Source organism: Prionailurus bengalensis, chromosome D2, assembly GCF_016509475.1.
Source record: "Prionailurus bengalensis isolate Pbe53 chromosome D2, Fcat_Pben_1.1_paternal_pri, whole genome shotgun sequence".
Taxonomy (NCBI): Eukaryota; Metazoa; Chordata; class Mammalia; order Carnivora; family Felidae; genus Prionailurus; species Prionailurus bengalensis.
The window spans coordinates 57643914-57656608 of NC_057351.1; the positions used below are offsets into that span (position 1 = coordinate 57643914).

Below are 12695 nucleotides of genomic sequence, written 5' to 3' on the forward strand. Positions count from 1 at the left end.
AAACCATAAAGCAGCTGCAGAAAAGGGGAACTTCTAGTTATGTGCTATTTATTTAACCTCATGACTATGCACTTGTATATGGTCATTGACTTTCATGCAGACATTTCATTATGCTGATAACAGCATTAGGCTCATTCTAATTTATGTTCTGCTCAGCATCAGAGCTTCATTTTGGGGTAATCAGGAAAATTCTAATACCAAGTAATGTTCATCTAGGTAGTGTCATACTTCAAGGAACTCAAAATGCTTGACCAAAAAATTATGAACGCTTCCCACAATTTTCAGGCCTTTCTTTTCTAGGAGACTGAGTGACTCTTTGTGCTTTATTTTACTGATGCTTATACACATCCTAGATAACTGAAAAATTCAAGGTTCAGAGTAGTAGGGAGATTTATCATGAAGTTACCACAAGTTAGCAGAGCTCAAAATTGTTTCTGATTGGTTTTATCTTACCATATTGTGTCAGTGGACATTTTAAAAACAGACAAATTTCAGCACCAGAAAAGAAACTCAGCTACCCAAGAGATATATATGCATTTGAAAGCATAGTAAATTAATCATAACAATAAATCTGACAAATATTGGATACTTATTATACACTAGGCACTGTACTAAAGCATTATGTACACAATCTCATTTAATCCTCAAATAATTCTCTGAGGTAGGTAAAATATAAACACCATTTTATGCTTGAGGAAACCAAAGCTAAAGACAGAATAAAAACTTGTCCAAGATAAGAAATCTGGTAAGCTGCTGTTCTAGAGTCAAACTCAGACTGTCTGATTCCAAAGTTTGCGTGCTGAGCCAACATACTAGTGGACTTAAAAGCTACCCAATTACTTGCACATTTCTGCACCAAGAGACACTACAGCTCCTTCATTAATAAAAAGATGAAGCAGATTCATTTATGAAATATTTTCACACTCATATTACTAATCAAACACAAGATAAGGACACTATTCCTCTAGTTTTCACACACTCTGAGACAATGATTTCCAAAAGTAACTCAAAAAAAAAAAAAAGCAAAAAAGCAATGCACATATTACTACCAACCTATTAATGATGGGAACATTTATGCTTAGAACATACTAATGGTCAGGGCACCTGGGAGGCTTACTCTATTAAGCATCTGACTCTTGATTTTGGCTAAGGTCATGCTCTCATGGTTCCTAAGTATGGAGCCCCATATGCGGCTCCGCACTGGAAGGATGGATGGAACCTGCTTGGGATTCTCTCTCTCTCTTCTCCCCTCCCTACCCTCCCCCCTCTCAAAATAAATAAATAAACTTAGAAAAAAAGAAAGAGAGGGACGCCTGGGTGGCTCAGTCAGTTGAACGTCTGACTTCAGCTCAGGTCATGATTTCACAATTCATGAGTTTGAGCACCGCACTGGGCTCTGTGCTGACAGCTCAGAGCCTAGAGCCTGCTTTGGATTCTGTGTGTGTCTCTCTTTCTCCGCCCCTCCCCGCCTCATGCTTGCTGTCTCTCTCTCTCAAAAATAAATAAACACTTTTTAAAAATTAAAAAAAAAGAACATACTAATGGTTGATAGCACAGCTGGAAAAATCTCAGCTAAGAGAGGCCTTCCCTGACTGTCATATCTAAAGTAGTCTATGCTCCAAACCTGCCAACCTCATCACTGTCACAGTGGCAGCCAGTAGTTTGACTGCTAAGAGATAATGCAGATAAAAATTGCCCTGGGAGATATGGAAGACCAGAGCTAGACTCGTTAAGTGGAAAAAAAAAAAAATTAAAAAAAACTCTGCTAACCTGACACCCAGAGACATGAATTGATGAGAGGTGGCAAGGGACAAGTGGTAAGAGGGGCTACAGGGCACCTAGAATTCAGGCAGGCCATGTGGCCCAGGGGCTGGATATACAACACCCTAAATATCACCAAAAGCAGAACCAAACACTACCATAACAGCTGGTTCTGAGCTAGGAAAACCAAGGGCAATAGAGACAAGATCCAAACTGCTAGCCTGCCAGAGGTGAGCACAAAGGAAGTGAGATACAGAAAAGAAAAACAAAATTTAAAGACTATGCACAACAAAAATAAATTTTAATGCATTTTTTGCAATATACATGACAAAGGGTTACTAACACTAATATATAAAAAGGATCTAATAAGGATCCTTTAAAAAGGATTTAATAAGAAACTGACCAATAACCCAATAAAAATGTAGGGTAAAGAAATGAAAAATTCATAGAAGAAATAAAAATGACAAAGAATATTAAAAAACTGTTAACATCATTAGTAATTGTGAACTATAATTAGAAACAACCACACCATCTCAATTATTATCTATTATACTAACACATATAAAAAGATGGAAAATAATCATCCTTAGCAAAAGACAGTATGAATGAGTTTTCTCTCATTCATTGTTAGTATAAGTATAAAGTGACATGACCTTCCTAAAAGTCCATTTACTATTTTTAAAAAGTCCATTTACTAAATGTACCAAAATTTTAAATGTGCATTCCTTTGACATAGCACTCATACTTGTAGGAATTGTACAAAGAAATATATGTAGGGGCTCAGTCAGTTGAGAGTCCAACTTCGGCTCAGGTCATGATCTCACGGCTTGTGAGTTTGAGCCCCGCATCAGGGTCTGTGCTGACAGCTCGGAGCCTGGAGCCTGCTTCATATTCTGGGTCTCCTTCCCTCTCTCTGCCCCTCCTCCGCTCTTGCTGTCTCTCTCTCTCTCAAAAATAAATAAACATTAAAAAAAATAAAAAGAAATCTATGTAATGATGTTCATCACAACATTGTTTAAAATCATGAAAAATTAAAGACAACCATGATGTCTACCAACAGAAGATCAGTTAAATAATTACAATATACTCATAAAATGCAATTCTAATGTTGCCATTAAAAAGAATATGAGCCTATATTCTTTGATATAGAAAGATGTTCTTTGATATAGAAAGATGTTCACAAAACATTAAGAGAAAGAATGTTACAAAATAACAGGCATGTAGGGGCCCCTGGGTGGCTTGGTCGGTTAAGCGTCCGACTTCGGCTGAGGTCATGATCTCACGGTCCGTGAGTTCGAGTCCTGCATCGGGCTCTGTGCTGACAGCTCAGAGCCTGGAGCCTGTTTCAGATTCTGTGTCTCCCTCTCTCTCTGCCCCTCCCCTGTTCATGTTCTGTCTCTGTCTCAAAAATAAATAAACGTTAAAAAAAAAAAAAGCAAAATAACAGGCATGTATTATAATTATCTTACTTCATTTGTATAAAAAGATATGTGTGTGTTTACTAACGTTTATAACTTAGGTATACATGTGTGTGTGAATAGAGGGATGTCTAGAATAATATTGATAAAAATTATTTTTATCTATATTATACTAATAAATATGAATAAAGTTCTCATTTTGAAAAATATACTTTGACTTTAAAGTATTTAGTAGATAAATATTCAGATATTTACATATATGAAATAATGAAGTCATTTCATTGAAATCATGTGAAAAGCAACCATCACCACTATTTTTTTAATATTGCTTGTGAGGTTTTTAGAAATTTAAAGGAAAATACTTAGTAAAAAATCTAGAAAAGAGACAAAAATCTACCTTTGTTTTTGATAAACAGCTTATTTCTACCCTGGAAATAAGTTATAAAGAGAAAGAAGTTCACTCTCAACATCAGCAAAACTGTAAAGTATTAAAGAACAAGTTAAACAAAAAAAGCACAGGAAAAAAATTATGAAATATTTCAAATGACATAAAACAAGAACTGAACAAGTAAAGAGATATATCCCATAATCTTAAGTGGAAAACTTGATATCGGAAAAGTATCAATCCCCTCCAAATCAGGTTATAAACTGAATTCAATTCCAATCAGAATACAGTGATGAGTATCTTGAACTAGAAGAAATGAAAAACTCCCTTCAAAAATTATATGAGAATAGCTATGAAAACCTTGAAGGGAAAAATGGAAGAGTGGTTAACAAACCTTACCAGATATCAAAACAGTACAGTACTGGCAGAGAAATAAACAGAAAAAGTGACAGAAAAGAGAGTTCACAAATAAATACACATATATGTAGGAGTATAACATATAACATATATGATGTTTCAGTTCAGTGGCAAAAGAATGTTTTATTTTTAAAACAGTGCATTCATAGCTTATAAGAAAATAATGTGATATACTTACATCACACTAATATAAACATAAATTCAAGTTATAGTAGGAGATTAAAGCTCTAAATTAAAAAGAGTAAAAAAATAAATGATATTCAAGGAGGAAAATGGTTTGCAATACATCTGACAAAGGATTAACGTTCCTAATTCACAAAGAGTACTTGCAAACTGATCAACACCAAAAATAAAAAAAGAGCAAAGAACATGAATATGTAACTCACAAAACAAAATGCAAGTCAACAGTATGTGAAAATAATACTCTCTCTGGTTATCACCAGAAAACTGCAAAAATGAGATAATATTTCTCACCTGTTAGGCTGAGAAAGCTGGAAAAGAGCACTGATAGCCAGTGCTCATGAGAATGCTAGGAAATAACTGCTCTCTTACTGCTAGTGGGAATGGAAACTGCTATAATCTCTTCTGAAAATTATCTGGCAAGGTTCATCACAATTTTAAATGCAAACCATAAAAAATTCATACATTGGACATCATCAAAATTAAGACTCTGCTCTCTAAAAGAAACTACTAATAAAGAGTCACGGAAAAAAAATATTTTCAAATCGTATATCTGAAAAAGGACTTACAGCCCAAAATATATATAGAACTTTCAAAACTCAATAGTAAGAAAATAACTCACTATTTTTTTCAATGGGCAAAAGGCTTAAACAGACACTTTACCAAAGGAGATATATAGATGGCAAATAAACACATAAGAGATGCTCAATACCATTAGCCATAAAGTAAACTGCAATTAAAACCATGAGATGCTACTACGTACTCACTAGAGTAGCTAAAATTTAAAAGACATACAATACTAATTGTTGGCAAAAAATATGGGTGAACGAGAAGTCTCACATACTACTAGAATGCAAGACAGTTTCAGCCACTTTGGAAAACAATCTGACAGCTTCTTTTAAGTTACATAGACACCATGAAATCAAGCATTCCCACTCTTAGGTACCTACCTAAAAGAAAAGAAAAAAATATGTCAACACAAAGAGCTAAGAACAAATGTTTATAGTGGCTTTATTCATAATCACCAAAAGCTAGAAACAAACCAAATGTCCAACAACAGAGGAGTGGATAAACGAGTTGTAGCATATTCACAACATGAAATATCTATCACTCAGCAATAAAAGGAATGAAATGCTGATATATGCAACAAGTGAAAGAATCTCAAAAAAAATATGCTCGGTGAAAGAAACAAGACACACAACCATTTTATTATTCCATTTATATGACATTTAGGAACAAATACCAGATCACATACAGCTAAGGACTGGGGGTAGGGGGTGGGAGGAAACTGCAAAGGGAGACAAGAGAACCCCTAGAGTGAGGGAAATCTTATCGTGAGGTGGTGGTGGCTATATGACTCTATGATATATACATTTGTCAAAATTTACTTTTTCTTCATATAAATTATACCACAAAAAACTTGATTCTATAAAATTTTAAAATACATACCTTTTGACCCAGACACCCCACTTTGAGGAATCTATTCTACAGAAATAAATGTGTCAACATGTATATAAATTAATGTACGTTGATAGAGAAATGGTTAAATAAAGTGTGTTGTATTCAATGCTATAGAATACAATGCAAATAATTTTAAATTTTTTTAATATTTATTCATTTCTGAGAGAGAGAGATACAGCGCGAGCAGGGGAGGGGCAGAGAGAGGAAGAGACACAGAATCTGACAGCACAGAGCCCGATTTGGGGCTCAAACTCAGGAACCTCAAGATCACACATGATCCAAAGCCAGACACTTAACCAACCGAGCCACCCAGATGCCCCCAATGCAAATAATTTTAAAGAACCGGAAATAATATGAGCTAATATTATGATTTGTGGGAACTAAAAAACAGTTCTCGTTCCACTGATATGAGCCCTGATTTGCTCAACTAAATTTAAAAGAATGGGCCACAACAGGGAAGTACAAGCCTCTCTTGCTCAATTCATCTACCACAGTAACACAGTAAAGCTGACCATAGGATCCCAATCCACTTTGGAATCTAATGACTGAGAGGGTGTATAAAACAAAAAGTAGCAGCAATTAACATGACAAGAGTCCTCATAAAAGAATCCTGGAAAGCATCTTAGGTAATGCCATCCTTTTATAAGGGCTTTGGTTCAGGCTGCCTAGTTACAGAGGGTTGACTATGACTTCACAGCATAAATAAATTTTGTTTTAATTTGACCCCATTTCAAGATCACTCACTATGTTCTATATATTGTGCAGAATGCTGTAAAAATATGATATTCCTTATCCTCCAGAAGCTTATGTTCTAAACAAAATCCTAGAAAATACATTGCCCCTTAAAGCTGACTTTTTCATTTGATTATAGGAATCCACCACAAAATTTCAATTTATACCTCAAAAAGTATGGGGGTGGAGCAAGGTGAGGGGAAATGAATACTGAATCTGAACCTATTAAAGTTATTAATTAGATGTCAAAATTATCCCAAGTCAATTCATTTATCATATAAACAGCAGGACATTTTCAACGAACTTATAGAACATTATTACATTAAGAGTCATGAGAACACAAAGAAATGGAAGAATAATCCCCTTTCTTTCTTAAATGCTCCAGGACAAACTGGATGCTACAGGACAAGATAAGATATATCCACGTGTTGTTGAGTCAGTGTGAAAAGTACAGGATGCAACTCATCACCATTTAAAACAGTTCTATCACTGATGTTCTACTGGTATTACTCCATCACCTTCCTAAAACCTTGGAGTTCACTGCAAAAACCCACTATATTAGGGAAGGCTAACATTATTTCCATTGCTATGTAAATCATTCACATGAAAACATAAAGACATATTTAATTTTTTTTTCAACATTTATTTATTTTTTGGGACAGAGAGAGACAGAGCATGAACGGGGGAGGGGCAGAGAGAGAGGGAGACACAGAATCAGAAACAGGCTCCAGGCTCTGAGCCATCAGCCCAGAGGCCGACGCGGGGCTCGAACTCCCGGACCGCGAGATCGTGACCTGGCTGAAGTCGGACGCTCAAGCGACTGCGCCACCCAGGCGCCCCAAGACATATTTAATATCATGCAAAAATACACTCCACTTTTCTAAAAATGTGATATAAGGAGGAATACTTCAATAAGATATACACATTAAAGAATTGTTACTAGTTTCTGTTAACTGGGCTGTCACTAAGTACTGGAGGGTTGTTTCCTTTCACTGAATAGTCAGAAGACCTTCAAAGCTAGAATATAATCTGCTCTCATCTGAGGGGTGGCTGTTTAAGAGAGAAGATGAGCTGGAATGCAGAAAATGAAGGCATGCCTCTCACCTCAACGCTGACAGTCACATCAGCTAAAGATGGAACATCTAAGAATGGGGGCTTGCTTGTGAGGTGGAAGGCAACAACTATCATTTTTAACCATGCTTTTAACCATCTGATATTTCAATCGCTTTATTTTTTCCTATACTACGATCTTAGTCAACCAATTTTAAAATAAAGAATATACCACTAACTGACCAGAAAACTATTATGATACACTGCTACTCATATACATGAAATTCTGTAAATAATTGAGAAGGGTTGAGGGGAGGGCAGAGTCATGAAGAAAATGATCTCTTTCTAAGATTTTGGAGGCCTAGTTTCCTCATCTTGTTCCACATAAATACTTTCATTGCAGACATTTCAAATATTATGCCACAGTTACACAAAATAAGTGGAACATCACCAAGCAGAAATCCTAGAGTAGGTGTTCTGAACATGTTGGTAAAGAGAGTCACTTCATTTGAGAGGTCTCTGCCCCTTCAACCTCACCCTCCTTACCAATATACATTCATCACTGAAAAGGGAAATATTTACAAAAGTTAGTTTAGTTATGTTTAAATATTATGTTTAGCTGTCTGGAGACCATGTTCTCAAAATTTATACAAGAAATCAAGGATTAAACTTCATAACAATTAGGAAACCACACTGTGTAAAATCAAAGACTTAGTTAAAGGACATTAAAATAGTTTTACCACTGGTGCTAAATTGAAATGGCTACAGCTCTTCCCAACACCTGGAACCAAAACCTTTTGAACTTTCATGTAAACAAACTGGGGCACACCAAATGCTCTGTCTGTAGCAAGGTACCACCTCTGTACAAGCATTTGGGTGAAAAATGTGGAAAATGCCTGAGGAGTCTTTGAAGCAGCTTGGGAGAAGTAAGAGCAGGAAAGAGGCTCTTCTGTAGGGTAAGTTTGTTTAGTGGAAAGTAAGCAAGTTGTCAGGGTAAAAGTTGACAATGTTGATTCCAACAGTTTGAACTGCGAATAAACATTCAAAGGGATTATGTTACTGAGAATTAGAAAAGATTCCATTGAACTCAATAGAACACTTGTGTTTTCAAAGATAATATGCCTTCAAGCCACACTCTGAATCCACAGTTTAGGGTTAGAATTACCTTAAGCCCTTTCTATGCCACATTAAAGAACACAAGATCTGACCTCTTTAATATAGATCTAAAATTAACATAAGGGTGGAATAAAAATATTTCTAATAACTGAATTGGAAAATATTAATATATGTACATCTGTATGCCTGAGACAGAATGAAGAAATTTGGATAAAAATCTATGTTCTTTCCAAATATCTAAACTTAAACTAACCATCTTAGGGAAACCAACTTAGGGAAATAATACATTGGCTATAAATCACTTTTAAGTTTTCCCTCCTTAATAACTTATCAAAGAGCAAAAAACAAGGCCTATAATTATGAAATCTATAATCCTCTTCTCTGCTCACCAAAGCACATTTAAATCTGGCTTTCACCTCATGCTGTTGGGTTTTCCACCAGGTACAAGAAGAAAAGTTGGAAGAGACTTGTGCTTTTTCAGAAGTAAAACAATTTGGTTGCCACTCAGCAATTCCTGGTGAAATGCCAGGAAGCCTATTAAAAAAATTAAAATTGTCCTAACTTGGAGTTTACAAAAATAAGTGTGAGATATTCATAGCCTGTCAGACATTCCATCTTTTGAATATTAAATATTGATAAACACGGGAAAACACACACTTTTGATTTGTTAAACTTTATTTGGAGCAATATATAATGCAGGAATGCCTTGCATGCCCTCAAGAAAATGGAAGTAACTTAGACCGCTCTTCTTACTCCATCTCAAGTACTCCATTATTCTCACATTAGAGTCTGCTATTAGAATCTTCTCCAAAACTTGACGAAAGCATGCAACTCACATGCTCTGTACCAGCAAAGCTTGCAGGCAGCCTTGCAAAAAGCTTTTTCTCCTTTGAGCTCTCACACAAATTCACTTCCCTCCTTGAACCAAGGATGTAAGGGAGTATGGCTGTCTCATAGCCTCTTTGCTCTTAAAACGAAAATCAAATTCTCCAGATACTTTCAAACTCCACCAGGAATAGAACATTCTCAGCTCAGCCTGTGGATCATTATCTCTTTTACATTTCATCTTTATGTTCACTGGGTTCACAGAAAGGGCATACACAGAAAGAGGAAAATAGCTGCTTCTTAGACACCAAATTTAGTAATTCTCTCAAATCCACTGGCACACATCTTAAAAGTCATATTTTTATAAGGCTTCATTAGGTTTTCATTGGTTCTGTCTTTTGAGAACACACATGCTGAGTTGCCTATAACTTCAAGCCAAAATACATCTGCAAACTACAAGAAATATTTTTTATAGGAAAACAAAAGTGATCACAATTTAAAAAGGGATATAGTGGATGGAGACAGACAGATACGGGCTCATCTAGATCCCACTTTAGTGTCTACCAAACGTCAAGTTGTTAACTAATGGAGGCCATCAATCTATAATGCTTAAGATTCCAAACGACTCCAATAGCCTTACCTGTTAATATGAGATTACTGTAAGTATTAGAGAATTGCTCCTTTAGAAGAACAAGATGCATTTGAGCTGCCTTCTCCCGCTGGAGCTCCAGCATAACATCAGGGTGCTGAGCAATCTTGCAGCCTTTCTGTTTATCCAAGGCAACATCACTTCGAACAATGTCTACAAAAAGAAATAAAGGCAGGCAGCAAAAACAAAACAAAACAAATAACCATATACACATCAAACTCTTGTTTCACCCAAAATGACAGAATTTATAAACTACCATATTTCATCAGAATGAAGAGATTCGGAAGTAATAAACCTGAAGAGTCTCCAACTTCATGATACATCCTGTAGGTTTCTCTAGTCACTTCCAAATCCTCTGCAATTTCCATTTTCTTATCTCACTCTGACCTCATTTAAGATGCTCACTCCTCCATTCTCCTCTAAGCTCACCTCCAGGACTTATTTACTTCCTGGGGCCTTTTCTTAACATCTTTTACCATTCTCCATGGAAAAAAATAATACAACTTTGTCTGAAAACTAGTGACTATGATTATTTCCTCTACTTCATGCTGTAGGACCAGGTGATAGCTCCTGTATATATATTCAGGATATGTGACCTGCTTTCAAATTTACCAGCCAGCCTATTCAGCTCACATTAGGGCTACCATTCTCTCCTTAGCTTCTCAGGATTTCTGCTGCTATTTTTCATGTGCCTCTAGCTGCATTCTGACTCATTAATAACTCTTTTTTTAATTTTTAATGTTTTTATTTCATTTTTGAGAGAAAAAGAGAGGGAGAGAGAGAGAGACAGCACACGAGCAGGGGAGGGGCAGAGAGAATGGAAGGCACAGAATCTGAAGCAGGCTCCAGGTTCCGAGCTCTAAGCATAGAGCCCGATGCAGGGCTCAAACTCATGAACTGTGAGATCATGACTCTCCTGAGACGAAGTCAGATGCTTAACAGACTGAGCCACCCAGGCGCCCCAATAACTCTTTAAATCTAGAAGTATTTTGTAAGTCAGTGAAGGAAACAAGAGTAGGACTAGAGTCACTTTGCAGATCTGCTTCTTTCCCAATTATTTTCCCATTGGTGACAGGCTGCTTTTTATACTTCAATATGATTTTTTACTCAAAGACCAAGTATCCTCCAGAAAATAGTCACCCTCAAAAACAGTCACCTAGAATGTTTCCCAATTAGCAGGGAGCTTTGATACCCTAAAGTTATTTGTTTATTTTTGTAAATTAAAATATAATTCAGCTTATTATCATATAAACAAATAATTATCAGCAGCAATCTGGATAACAGCTCTAGAAACTTCCAAGTTTTACATAGCAAATTGAAAGATTTTAGGGGAAAATGCTAAGAAAAAAATGTTCTGCCACTGTTGACACCAATGGCTTTGGAAAGAAAAAACTAATGCCCATGTTAATGGTAGCAAACTAACGCCCATGTTAATGGTAGCAATAGAAAAGATTTTAAACAATGCTCAAAGAGAAAATAAGAGTATGTGGCATCGAAGGTGAGTCATCATTGTAGACAAATAATCTTCAAACCCATCAACAGAGCCCTATAATAGAGAAGCCCAGATATAAATACAAGCCCATGATAAGGAGAGTTAGGATGTGTAGTAAACAAAGATTAGCCAGATGTGGGAATGGCTCTCACTTAACCTTGGATGAAAACAGGAGAGCTGGTTGGGAACAATGCAATCTATTCCTAAACATATTTATGACAATTTCTAGACTATAGGTAAAAACTGAACTCATTTAACATTCAAGTAACTACTCTCATAGATTTTCTGAGGCTTGAATACAAAATTAGAATAAATTAATTCAAGACATACTCTAGTTTTTAAGACCACCAATAGAAAGCAAGAGGAAACATATTAATTACACTGTACCATTGAATCCTTCCAATAATCCTATGAAAGCATGTGGTAGATATTGTTGACCAGCTGACCCAAACCGTAAACCCAATCCCTTCTTTGCTTCCTTCTACTGCAAAGACTAAAACACAAAAATAAACAATTTCCCAGCTTTCCTTGAAGCAAGGGGTGACATGTAACATAGTTCTGGCCAATGAGCTGCAGGCAGACATCCTTAGAGGGACTTAACTTTAGTGACAAAACCTCACTAAGAGAAAACCAGGATTTTTGTCCTTCAACCTATTAGCCCTTCCCATTCTTTGTGTCTAAAACATAGATATGAAGCCCAGAGTTAAAGTAGCTATTTTGTGGCAATGAGTCAAGAAGTAAGAGAGCAAAGGACTACACACTAAGGATGGTGAACTGAAAGATCAGAAGATTTTAATGAGCTATGACAGCTACCATACTTGTCCCAGACTGCACATCTTTTGATTTCTTGTTATATCAATATTAGTTTCTTATTTTTAAAATCCTTACCTGTTTTTGAAATCCTAAATGATAAAGAATAATATTATTATCCCTACTGTGTATATGTAGATTCCTGAGATCCACAAAGCTTAAGTGACTTGCTCAAGTTCACATTGCGTGGTCAGTCCCCAAATCCAGGAATTTTCAAAGTCGAGTCCAGTGACCTTTCCAAAAGTTACTCTTATATAGAAACTCATAAATTTAATAGTAAATTACAGTAAATAATAAAAGTGAGGAACTTAAGAGAAAAACCTAATTATACTGTAACAGCAGCATACCATAGGCGGTCTATCCAGAAAAGAAATATGTATGATACTCTCCCAGAAAACA

The 12695-nt window shown here is 35.9% G+C and overlaps 1 protein-coding gene across 1 annotated transcript in view; it reads right to left on the bottom strand.

Annotated features, from left to right (window-relative positions):
- HPSE2 (heparanase 2 (inactive)) overlaps positions 1–12695 on the bottom strand; it is a 663935-nt gene that overhangs the window by 592956 nt on the left and 58284 nt on the right. The window contains exon 3 of the mRNA XM_043597217.1: positions 9986–10147. Coding sequence (XP_043453152.1) covers positions 9986–10147 — 162 coding nt within the window. The remainder of the gene's footprint in view (positions 1–9985; positions 10148–12695) is intronic.